Here is a 12,158-nt window from a genome sequence, read left to right on the forward strand (position 1 = left end):
TCCGAGCCCCTTGAAAGGAGGCTTCCAGCCCTTGAAAGGAAGCTTCTGAGCCCCTTGAAAGGAGGCTTGAGCCCCTTGAAAGGAGGCTTGAGCCCCTTGAAAGGAGGCTTCTGAGCCCTTGAAAGGAGGCTTCCAGCCCTTGAAAGGAGGCTTCTGAGCCCCTTGAAAGGAGGCTTCTGAGCCACTTGAAAGGAGGCTTGAGCCCCTTGAAAGGAGGCTTCTGAGCCCTTGAAAGGAGGCTGAGCCCTTGAAAGGAGGCTTGAGGCCCTTGAAAGGAGGCTTCTGAGCCCCTTGAAAGGAGGCTTCTGAGCCTTTGAAAGGAGACTTGAGCCTCTTGAAAGGAGGCTTCTGAGCCCTTGAAAGGAGGCTTGAGCCTTGAAAGGAGGCTTCCAGGCCTCTTGAAAGGAGGCTTCTGAGCCTCTTGAAAGGAGGCTGCTGAGCCTCTTGAAAGGAGGCTGCTGAGGCCTCTTGAAAGGAGGCTGCTGAGCCTCTTGAAAGGAGGCTGCTGAGCCTCTTGAAAGGAGGCTGCTGAGGCCTCTTGAAAGGAGGCTGCCGAGCCTCTTGAAAGGAGGCTGCCGAGCCTCTTGAAAGGAGGCTGCCGAGCCTCTTGAAAGGAGGCTGCCGAGCCTCTTGAAAGGAGGCTGCCGAGCCTCTTGAAAGGAGGCTTCCGAGCCTCTTGGAAGGCGGCTTTTGAGCCTCTTGGAAGGGGGCTTTTGAGCCTCTTGAAAGGAGGCTTTTACGAGCCTATTGAAAGGAAGCAATCTAACCACTTGAAAGGAGGCTTCTGAAGTGCCCAGGAGACTTCCGAGCCTCTTGAAAGGAGGCTTCCGAGCCTCTTTAAAGGAGGCTTCCGAGCCTCTTGAAAGGTGGCTTCCGAGCCTCTTGAAAGGACGCTTCCGAGCCTCTTGAAAGGAGGCTTCCGAGTCTCTTGAAATGAGGCTTCCGAGCCTCTTAAGAGGAGGCTTCCGAGCCTCTTGAAAGGAGGCTTCTGTGACACTTGAAAGAAGGCTTCCGAGCCTTTTGAAAGAAGGCTTCCGAACTTCTTGAAAGGAGGCTTCCGAGCCTCTTGAAAGGAGGCTTCCGAGCCTCTTGAAAGGAGGCTTCCGAGCCTCTTGAAAGGAGGCTTCCGAGCCTCTTGAAAGGAGGCTTCCGAGCCTCTTGAAAGGAGGCTTCCAAGTCTCTTTCGGAAGGAGGCTTCTGAGCCTCTTGAAAGGAGGCTTCGATCCTCTTGAAAGGAGGCTCTGAGGCCTCTTGAAAGGAGGCTTCTGAGCCTCTTGAAGGAGGCTTCTGAGCCTCTTGAAAGGAGGCTTGAGCCTCTTGAAAGGAGGCCTGAGCCTCTTGAAAGGAGGCTTGAGCTTCTTGAAAGGAGGCTTGAGCCTCTTGAAAGGAGGCTCTGAGCCTCTTGAAAGGACGCTCTGAGGCCCCTTGAAAGGAGGCTGAGCCTCTTGAAAGGAGGCTTGAGCCTCTTGAAAGGAGGCTTCTGAGCCTCTTGAAAGGAGGCTTCTGAGCCTCTTGAAAGGAGGCTTCTGAGCCTCTTGAAAGGAGGCTGGAGCCTCTTGAAGGAGGCTTCTGAGCCTCTTGAAAGGAGGCTTGAGCCTCTTGAAAGGGAGGCTTCTGAGCCTCTTGAAAGGAGGCTCTGAGCCTCTTGAAAGGAGGCTTCTGAGCCTCTTGAAAGGAGGCTTCATAGCCTCTTGAAAGGGGACTTCCTAGCCTCTTGAAAGGAGGTTTCTGAGCCTCTTGAAAGTAGGCTTCTGAGCCTCTTGAAAAGAGGCTTCTGAGCCTCTTGAAGGGAGGCTTCCGAGCCTCTTGAAAGGAGGCTCTGAGCCTCTTGAAAGGAGGCTTCCAGGCCTCTTGAAAGGAGGCTTCTGAGCCTCTTGAAAGGAGGCTTCTGAGCCTCTTGAAAGGAGGCTTCCTGAGCCTCTTGAAAGGAGGCTTGAGCCTCTTGAAAGGAGGCTTCTGAGCCTCTTGAAGGAGGCTTCTGAGCCTCTTGAAAGGAGGATTCCAGGCCTCTTGAAAGGAGGCTTCCTGAGTCTCTTGAAAGGAGGCTTCCGAGTCTCTTGAAAGGAGGCTTCCAGAGCCTCTTGAAAGGAGGCTTCTGAGCCTCTTGAAAGGAGGCTCTGAGCCTCTTGAAAGGAGGCCTGAGCCTCTTGAAAGGAGGCTTCCGAGCCTCTTGAAAGGAGGCTTCCGATCCTCTTGGAAGGAGGCTTCCGAGTCTCTTGAAAGGAGGCTTCCGAGCCTCTTGAAAGGAGGCTTCCGAGCCTCTTGAAAGTAGGCTTCCGAGCCTTTTGGAAGGAGGCTTCCGAGCCTCTTGGAAGGAGACTTCTGAGGCACTTGAAAGGAGACTTCTTAGACACTTGGAAGGATGCTTCCAAGACAATTTGAAGGAGGCTTCTGAGTCACTTGAAAGGAGGCTTCTGTGACACTTGGAAGGAGGCTTCTGAGACACTTAGATGTACCCCTGGTTGAGAACCGCTGCGGTAGAGGAATCAACTATTTCAAATTCATTTGCATGCTCTCAGGAGCGAGATCTTCCCAAGGTTTCGGATATCTGGGTCTTTAGTGTATAGTAACACTTGACCTCCGATATTTTTCCTGTAAAGCCAACATCGTGATGAACAAATTTGCTGAAGAAAGCAAGGACCTAGCTCTTTTCTGTGATTTTACACAGCCAATCTAAAACGCTGAGGCATATACACACTTAATCATCAATTTGTTGAACTTTTGCCGAGATTCACACAGCCGAGCCCCAGCAAACGTGTTTTTTGCCGAGATTTCTGTCAAAATTGCTGAAAATCAGCCGAAAACCAGCTAACAAACGTTATTTTTGCCGGGACATCAGTTTTTATTTTGCGGGGATAACGGCTGTGCCGATTTTGCCGAGCTGCAGAAATAAAAACTGAGTGTGTATGACCCAACCGTTCGAAAGAGTTAATAAATCCGATCGAAGTGACACCATGTTCAATGGACAATAGACAAAAATAGACATGATGACGTTTCTTCTCTGAAAATGTCATGGCAATCGTATATATAATAAGCCCATACGGGTTTTGATTTTTTGAAACTTTGCTGTCAACAGATTCGAGAACGGATCAAATGAAGCGCTGTATAAAAGCCGTGCGTCCAGTTTTAAAGTGTTTAGAACTTTGGAGATATCAAGTTTCTTTTTTTAATGTAAGAGGGGGATGTGTGGTATTAGAACCTGTGGAATAGTGATAATAACCCATCATAAATCAGTCAGGGCTGCTAACGGACCACCTGCATCATAGTAGGCAAAGAATTTCACCATTACCCTAAAAGATTTCTTAAGCCTAAAGCAGAGCCGGATTTACAGACAAAGGGTCTCTTGTTACTACCAGATTTGTAACGACGAGCAAATGATTCTGGTTCTGTTGAATGTATTTTATAAACGGGCCCTCACTTCACACGTCTGGCCTTTGTCAAACTTAGTAATAATTAGAATGCTCCTCTGATGGATATTTTTTCACGGTGCGGTATACGGAATAAATCATATTTTTGTTATAAGACAAAAACTAAAGATTTTTTTTAAATGTGTAGCAATAAATATGTTTTCTCGATTTTCATATACCATTTATTAAATTAAAATTTTTAACCCCTAAGACCAAACATTATTTGATTGATGACTGGATAATTTTTACTATCGTTTTATTAATTTTCAATTTTGTTTCCTATATCATGCCATGTAAAATATCCGTTTTTGCCTTTCTCGTACACCAAGTTGCATCGAAAAGGCTATATATTTACTTCCAAGACAATTTTGTGATGGAAGGCACGGAGACCCATAGTGTTAATTATCAATCGACTCAGCTCGACGAATTGAGATGATGTCTGTCTGTATGTGTGTGTGCGTGTGTGTATGTATTTGCGCAAAATAAAACTCACTCATATTTTAGGCACTTATCTTGATCCGATTTGTTTGCAAGTTGCATTCGATGGGGAATCCTGTCCCATTGTTTACTATCAAAAATTGGCCAGATTGGACTATGGGATCAAAATTTATGGCCAAAATACGATTTCTATACAAAAATACGCTAAGAAAATCTCACTCAAGTCTTTTTAGTATGTATAATGCACTAGAAAGGCACAAACACCGCTAGGTGGATGAATCAGGGTTTTTCATATTTGTCTTTCTCTTTATAAGTTTGTCAAGACAACTACGATTTTTTAAACTATTGATTGAAGCAACACAGTTGTCTGGTAATTGTGTATTGTTTTGTAAAACTTTAATCTTAAACACGCACTTGACTCCAGACGGAATTTAAAATTTTGTTAAATTTAAAGAAATGTTCTCCCAGACATCCCAGCAAAATATTGAATATTCAACAATGTTTCTGATTTTTGAGTAATCAATGAATAAATAGTTGACTGAATCATGTAAGCAAAAACTATAAAGAGTAATGACTTTGTATGATAGTTAAGCAGAGCTTATTTTTATATATCTAATTCATTTAAAAATGATTTATTTTCCATGTGCACCAATTCGAAGACTCCACATTTTACATTTTAGCGATCAAGTTAATGCATCAATAGTGTTCATTATTATACTGCTCATAATTCATAATGCTTATATCAGTAAACCAATAAAACATCCATTGGTTGAACATTTACCAATAAATCACAGTTAATGCTCGACTAGTTTTGATCGTGTTCTTGAATGTTGTTTGTTGTTGTTGTTTCTGCATCTTTCTATTTAGTAACTGTACTATAGAAAACCTCCGATGGATATGATTCCTGGCCCTACACGTCCCCAACAATCACAAACCCCAGACATCGACTCTGGTAATTGGTAGAACGTTCTTGGTCTTAGTTCCCGTTTGTTTGATTTCCGCTGAAATTAGTTTCCCGCTCTACAAAACCCGAACAATTTTTCTCTCCTTTGATTCCACTTGTAATATTTTTTATCTTTTATCAGGGGATTAGGAGAGTGAATTACTCGGTAGTTATCTATTCGCAATTGATTTGTTTCTGTTTTCTGGTTGATTTTTACGATTGAATCTGGTTTTCCTTTCAGCTTTTTTTAGTTGTTCTAATTTTAAGTGAGCTAAGGGTATATTGCAAATATGTTAAGATATAGCTAAGCTAAATAAGTTTTCTAAAAATCCGCATAAATAATTTTGTTTTTGTATTCCATTTCTCCTCTCTTCTTTTCCTTTTTCTTTTTCCGTTTTTATCGTATTCGTAAATGCCAATCGTACAAAAATCGAAAATCTACCAACCTGCATCCATCACCACCGAACCTGCCAAACCACATCACCAAATCATCACTCCAAATCTGTATGAAACATCCGGAAATCTGAACCAACACAACCAACAAAACCCCCCAATTCAAAAATCAATACAATACCAACCCACCTCACTTCTCAGCATGGTGAATCGCAATAGTCTTACACCAGCCGTTAATTCTTCCAGACAACCGGTTGCATTTCCCAGGAATATTCCATCGCGATCGACTTTCCACTCGGGTAAGTGTAATCCTTCGTGCCCTGCCACACACATGCTCACACCTGCCCTTACGACGTTCTATTGCATCACAACCACCACCCCCTCGACTCAAACCATGTTTCAAATGTTGTTGCATCCGATTCTGTCGTTTGAACAGTGTACAAATCTGTCGATTTCGTGTAAATCTATGCTAGTGTCTTGAAACTATTGGACTCTCTTCTAAAAGCTGTTGTAAAAAAAACAATAAACGAAGAAGAAATCTGTATGCAACCAACTGGAACTGTGAACTCGCTTTAACACATTGGTTTTACAAAATTCTAATGTATTTTTTCCCATTAAACTCGTAAATCGAAAACTCAGGTCAAACCAGATCCCGCAACAGTACGACATATGCCGGTGCCGGAGGCAACGTAGGCGACTCCCCCCACACTGGCAAAACTTTCCTGCAAAGACTTACTACCAGATTCAGCAAACGGTAAGTGCTCGCAAATTTGGTTTCTTACACCTAAAATTATTTTCCCCCAACTCCCCAAATAACTTCGATGAAAAAAACCAACTCCACGATCCCGCGACACGAATGGGACCGTCCGCGAAACTACAACCAAGCAAATGTATTATACTTTTTAGCTTTCAAATATTATTTTCCTTTATTCAGACATTTATTTTTATCATACGTCTGCTGGTTGTTGTTTGTTTCTATTACTTGTTATCCCTATCCTTCATTTTTCAACTTTCCACCACCAAGTTTTACTCTGTCTACTTTTTTTTCTACTCTCGGATTGCGTGTTTGGCTTTTTCTACTATATTTAGTTCTAAAACTTAAACTAACCTGATAACAATTAAATACACACATAATTCACACAAACACCTTTACATTTGTGTACTATTTTTCGGTTTTATCTTCGCTTCCTTCACCTGTCCCAGACTAACCAATCCATAAAGAAGCATTACATCTTACACTAAATGCTTTCATTGGTGCGTTTTCTGTTCCGTTAAGTGTGTTGTGATGTTTTTCGTACGTAATTTGTGATTTGTTACATGTTTAAAATTGTTGCTTTTTTAAATGTTTATTTATCTACCCAATGAGACTAGAAGTAAAAGGAACTGAAAAGTGCGTTGTATAACTGCACAATAATATAATGGGTTGTTTAGAGTAGAGTTCGGGATGAAAACCTTCGATATAAAAAATAGAAAAGCAAATTACGATTGCAATATTGTGCAATTTATTGACTCTTATAGTCAAGGAACCGTTTATATTACACATTTATTTTCTGGATAGGTTATTTTCATCCGAATAAAAAATTGACACACCATGTTTCGCAAAGGCATTTACAGCTTTGCATCTTTTCCGAGATGAAGAGCGGCCAAACATTTTTCGTCTTGGAAAATGCCAACGGCGCTGACTGGAATTTAATCCAGGGTCCATTGCGGTGAGAGGCAGGAACGCTTACCACTAAACCACCGGTGCCGTTTGCGATTGAACTCGAGCTCACCTAAAAGTAAGAGGCAGACTGCTGACGGAACAGAATTGACTGCTACTGTAGCGCTTCAAGAAAACATTTGAAAGTTTTTTTAGCAGACGTGTTCGTAGCAACCTCCAGGATGCTTATATTTTGTGAAAAAGTAAGCGGTTAGTTTTGGAGATAAGGACAGTGCATATTAAGCAGATCGGCTGAAATTCTGGTCCGGTTTTTTACTCTAAACATGGCCTCTTGAATTGAAAAGGAAACATTTGTTATTGTTTTATGGACATTTTGTATATTTTTTGTTTTCTACTCGTATGCAAAATTATGATAGTTTAAAATATTTTAAATGTGTGCGTATTTAATTTAAAATTTAAAGAAAATTTAAATTTATCGCTAGTTTAAGAACAATACAATTTTATTCCAAGGGAAACTTATTTCAAACTCCTTTTAACTCCGCCGAGAAATTTCTTTAAGTTTTCTCGAAAACGAATCTATCAAGAATTTCGACTGGAAGTTCCTTTTTATTTCCACGTGAAATTCGTTGCTGGTCGGAATGATCGTGTATCAGAAAGTGCCTTTTCGTCGTAAATATCGTTTGGCCGAGCGGGTCACATGGCCAGAAATTTCGTGTGATCGAAGAAATGATATGATAAGAAAAAATATTGAACAAAACCGGTCATACAAAAAAATGGGCATTTTCATATTAAGCTGAATATGTTGTTTGGTAGAGAAAATCATTTGAGAAATGACAAGTAAGATGTGAGAAGAAAGGTTTGAGAAGATAATGGAGCAAACAATGAAAGTTAAAAGCAAGACATGAGAAGTAAATGACTTCTATTATTATTATTAAAACTATTTTTTAATTCTTTATGAAGTTTAATCCAAGAGCGAAAAGTAAAATTTGGCACATTTGATGTTTTTGAGCAAATAACATGTTCGGCTCAATTTGAAACGACTTATTCTGACGACTTAATTGGTCGAATGTATTTCTTGGTCATATAAATCTTTTGGCTAGACGACATTTTCGTCCATGTGATTCTGCGTATGATCCGTTAGGAAAAGACATTTTCGGTCATATGACCGGTTCGGTTCAACGACATTTCAGCCGAATAGCTCGTTCTGTCAAAAGACCTATTCGGTTCATCAACATTTCCTACCAAATACCTTCGTTACCTGCCTAACGACCATGTAGGCTTAACGACATTTTCGGCCAAATGACATTTTTGGTCTCATGATCCTTTCGGTCATTATAACGCTTTTTGCCGTATGATCCGTTTAGTCAAAGTTTAGACATTTTCGGTCATATGCTTTGTTTTACCTAACGAGATTCTCGGCCAAATGGCTCGTTTTGCCAAACTTCGACCAACTAATATTTTCGGTAATATGATCCGCACGGGCAAAAAAATGTATGCCTTTCGACTGACATGTTCAACCAGAAGACATTTCGGTAGCATGACCGGTTTGGGCTGACGACATTTTTTTCAGCCAAATGACATTTACCTCCAAATAGTCCGATCTGCCCAGCAACCGTTCCGGCCTAACAAGATATTCCGCTACATGTCCGAAAAACATTTTGTGCCATTTTGTGCTCGTTCTGCCAAACGACCAATTCGGCCCAACGACATTTTCGGCTGAACGACATTTTCCTTTTCAGCTAAATGACATTTTCGGCCAAATGGACTTTTCTGCCCAGCGATAATGTCGGCTTTATGACCCTTTCGGTCATATGTCGCTTCCGGCCAAATGACATTTTCGGTCACATAATTCGTTCGGTCATATAACAATTTCTGCCGTATGACCCGCTTAGCCAAAAGACATTCTCGGTCATATGCTTGGCTTGACCCAACGATATTTTCGGCCAAATAGGCCGTTCTGGCTAACGAAATTTTCCCGTTCGGCCAAATGACAAATGACATCTTCGGTTATATGATCCATACGGTCAAATGACATTTTATACCGTTCTGCCAGACGACTATTTTGGCCTAACGGTGTTTTCAGCTGAACGACATTTTTTTTTCATCCAAATGACATTTTCTCAAAATAGTTCGTTCTATCATACGACCATTTAGGTCGAACTGTTATTTCGGCAAAATAACCTGTTTGGCCAATTGACTTTTTCGGCAAAATGAAGTACGCGTTTAATCATATTTCTGCTCGATTCGTATAAAGTTCGCGTGATTCGACTTTCTCCCTGCTTTGTGCAGAAGAACAAAAATTAGTGCGCGTTTGATTGTGTTTCTGTTGGATTCATAGAAAGATCTCGCAAATCGATTTTTTCTGCTTATTATGATCATGTTTTTGCTTGTAACGCAGAAAGCTCGCGCGATCCGGTTTTATTCTACCATGTGCGGAAGCAAAATAAATTAATAAGTGCGCGTTTGATCGTGTACGTCAGCGGTTCTCAACCTTTTTCTCGAGAGGTGCCCCTTCAAACTTTTCAATTTATTGAGGTAGCCCCTATTTTATCAGTATAAATGAAAATAAGATACATGAAAAAAGGACCTGAAAATTATCTGAATGTCTATGGCTCTCCATAAAGTTATCTGAAACTTTCGTTATCCCGGGAAACTTTCTTATTCAAGTTCAATTTATACATCAAGCTTCCTACAAGACATTCAGGACTATTTGAGGTTCTTAAAAGGAAACTTCCGAGCCGCTCTAAAGAAGGCCTGAGCCTCTTGAAAGCAGGCTTCCGAGCCTCTTGAATGAAGGCCAGGCCTTTTGGAAGGAGGTTTCCAAGCTTCCGAGTCTCTTGGACGGAGGCTTCCGAGCCTCTTGAAAGGAGGCTTCCGAGCCTCTTAAAAGGAGGCTTCCGAGCCTCTTGAAAGGAGGCTTCCGAGCCTCTTAGAAGAAGGCTTCTGATCCTCTTGAAAGGAGGCTTCCGAGCATCTTGAAAGGATGCTGCCGAGCATCTTGAAAGGATGCCGCCGAGCATCTTGAAAGGGTGCTGCCGAGCCTCTTGAAAGGAGGCTGCCGAGCATCTTGAAAGGAGGCTACCGAGCCTCTTGAAAGGAGTCTACCGAGCCTTTTGAAAGGAGGCTTCCGAGCCTCTTGAAAGGAGGCTTCCGAGCCTCTTGAAAGGAGGCTTCCAAGTCTCTTGAAAGGAGGCTTCCAAGCCTCTTGAAAGGAGGCTTCCGAGCCTCTTGAAAGGAGGCTTCCGAGCCTCTTGAAAGGAGGCTTCCGAGCCTCTTGAAAGGAGGCTTCCGAGCCTCTTGAAAGGAGCCTCTTGGAAAGAAGCTTACGAGCCTCTTAAAAGGAGGCTAACGAGCCTCTTAAACGGAGGCTAACGAGCCTCTTAAAAGGAGGTTATCGAGCCTGTTAAAAGGAGGCTATCGAGCCTGTTAAAAGGAGGCTATCGAGCCTCTCAAAAGGAGGCTAACGAGCCTCTAGAAAGGGAGCCTCTTGAAAGGAGGCTTCCGAGCCTCTTGAAAGGAGGCTTCCGAGCCTCTTGAAAATAGGCTACCGAGCCTCTTGAAAATAGGCTACTGAGCCTCTTGAAAATAGGCTACTGAGCCTCTTGAAAGAGGCTACTGAGCCTCTTGAAAGGAGGCTTCCGAGCCTCTTGAAAGGAGGCTTCCGAGCCTCTTGAAAGGAGGCTACCGAGCCTCTTGAAAGGAGGCTACCGAGCCTCTTGAAAGGAGGCTACTGAGCCTCTTGAAAGGAGGCTACCGAGCCTCTTGAAAGGAGGCTACCGAGCCTCTTGAAAGGAGGCTACCGAGCCTCTTGAAAGGAGGCTACCGAGCCTCTTGAAAGGAGGCTACCGAGCCTCTTGAAAGGAGGCTACCGAGCCTCTTGAAAGGAGGCTACCGAGCCTCTTGAAAGGAGGCTACCGAGCCTCTTGAAAGGAGGCTACCGAGCCTCTTGAAAGGAGGCTTCCAAGTCTCTTGAAAGGAGGCTTCCAAGCCTCTTGAAAGGAGGCTTCCAAGCCTCTTGAAAGGAGGCTTCCGAGCCTCTTGAAAGGGGACTTCCGAGCCTCTTGAAAGGAGGATTCCGAGCCTTTTGAAATGAAGCTTTCGAACCATTTGAAAGGAAGTTTCTGAGCCTCTTGAAAAGAGGCTTCCAAGGTTCTTGAAAGGAGGCTTCCGAGTCTCTCGAAAGGAAGCTTCCGAGCCTCTTGAAAGGAGGCTTCCGAGCATCTTGAAAGAAGGCTTCCGAGCCTCTTGAAATGAGAATTCCGCATCTCTTGAAAGGAGGCTTCCGAGCCTCTTGAAAAAAGGCTTCAGAGCCTCTTGAAAAAAAGCTTAAGAGCCTTTTGGAAGGAGGTTTTCGAGCCTCTTGAAAGGAGGCTTCCGAGCCTCTAGAAAGGATGCTTACGAGTCTCTTAAAATGAGGCTTTCGAGACTCTTGAAAAGAGGCTTCCGAGACTCTTGAAAGGAGCCTTTTGAGACGCATAGAATGAGGCTTCCAGCCTCTTGCAACGAAGTAACTGAGATTTAAAAAAAAAAAGCCTTATGTCTCTCATATTTCATATTTTTGCTCAATTGGCAGAAAGTTCGAGGGCCTCGATTTTTTCTGCTTTGTACAAAAAAGAGAATTTTTTTAGTGTGCGTTTGATCATGTTTTTGCTCGATACGCAGAAAGTTTATGCGATCCGATTTGTTCTGCTTTGAGCGGCAGAAAAGTAAATTAATTGAAGCGCGTTTGATCGTGTTTCTGGACGATACGCGGAAGGTTCGCGCTTCGATTTTTTTGCTTTGTGCGGAAGAAATTTAAATTAATTAGTGCTTAGAAAACTAAGTTACTCAATCATGTTTTTCGACACGCAGAAAGTTTGCGTGCTTCCATTTTATTCTGCCTTGTGCGATAGTGCACCACATTAACAAGTGCGCGTTTGATCGTGTTTATGCTCATTTCGATTTTTCTGCTTTGTATAGAAGGAATGTAAATTATTCAGTGCGCTTGATCGTGTTTCTGCTCGGTACGCAGAATGTTCCCGCGATCCTATTTTGTGCTTTATGCGGCAGAAAAATGAATTAAGGTCACTCCTGACGGAATCCAATTTTCAAAGTACTCGTGTTTTCAAGGGCACACCATTCGATACGGAAGCAACGCACAACTGTCATTTTTATTTTTTCACGCATGCTGCGAAGCAGCAAAGATGAAAAAATAAAAATGACAGTTGTGCGTTGCTTCCGTATCGAATGGTGTGCCCTTGAAAACGCGAGTACTTTGAAAATTGGATTCCGTCAGGAGTGACCTTAACAAATACGCGTGTGATCATATTTCTGCTCG

General features: G+C 42.7%; 1 protein-coding gene across 17 annotated transcripts in view; it reads left to right on the forward strand.

The window, feature by feature from the left end:
• LOC134223425 (serine/threonine-protein kinase MARK2-like) overlaps positions 1 to 12,158 on the forward strand; it is a 448,377-nt gene that overhangs the window by 393,452 nt on the left and 42,767 nt on the right. For 12 of the 17 annotated variants that reach the window (XM_062702579.1, XM_062702562.1, XM_062702563.1 and 9 more), the window contains 2 exons: positions 5,428 to 5,480; positions 5,821 to 5,935. In XM_062702579.1, the coding sequence (XP_062558563.1) occupies positions 5,428 to 5,480; positions 5,821 to 5,935 (168 nt within the window). Of the gene's footprint in view, positions 1 to 5,382; positions 5,481 to 5,820; positions 5,936 to 12,158 lie in introns of all 17 variants that reach the window. The other 5 variants (XM_062702567.1, XM_062702568.1, XM_062702569.1 and 2 more) reach the window with 1 other exon arrangement.

This window comes from Armigeres subalbatus, chromosome 3 (genome assembly GCF_024139115.2).
Source record: "Armigeres subalbatus isolate Guangzhou_Male chromosome 3, GZ_Asu_2, whole genome shotgun sequence".
NCBI classification, from domain to species: Eukaryota; Metazoa; Arthropoda; class Insecta; order Diptera; family Culicidae; genus Armigeres; species Armigeres subalbatus.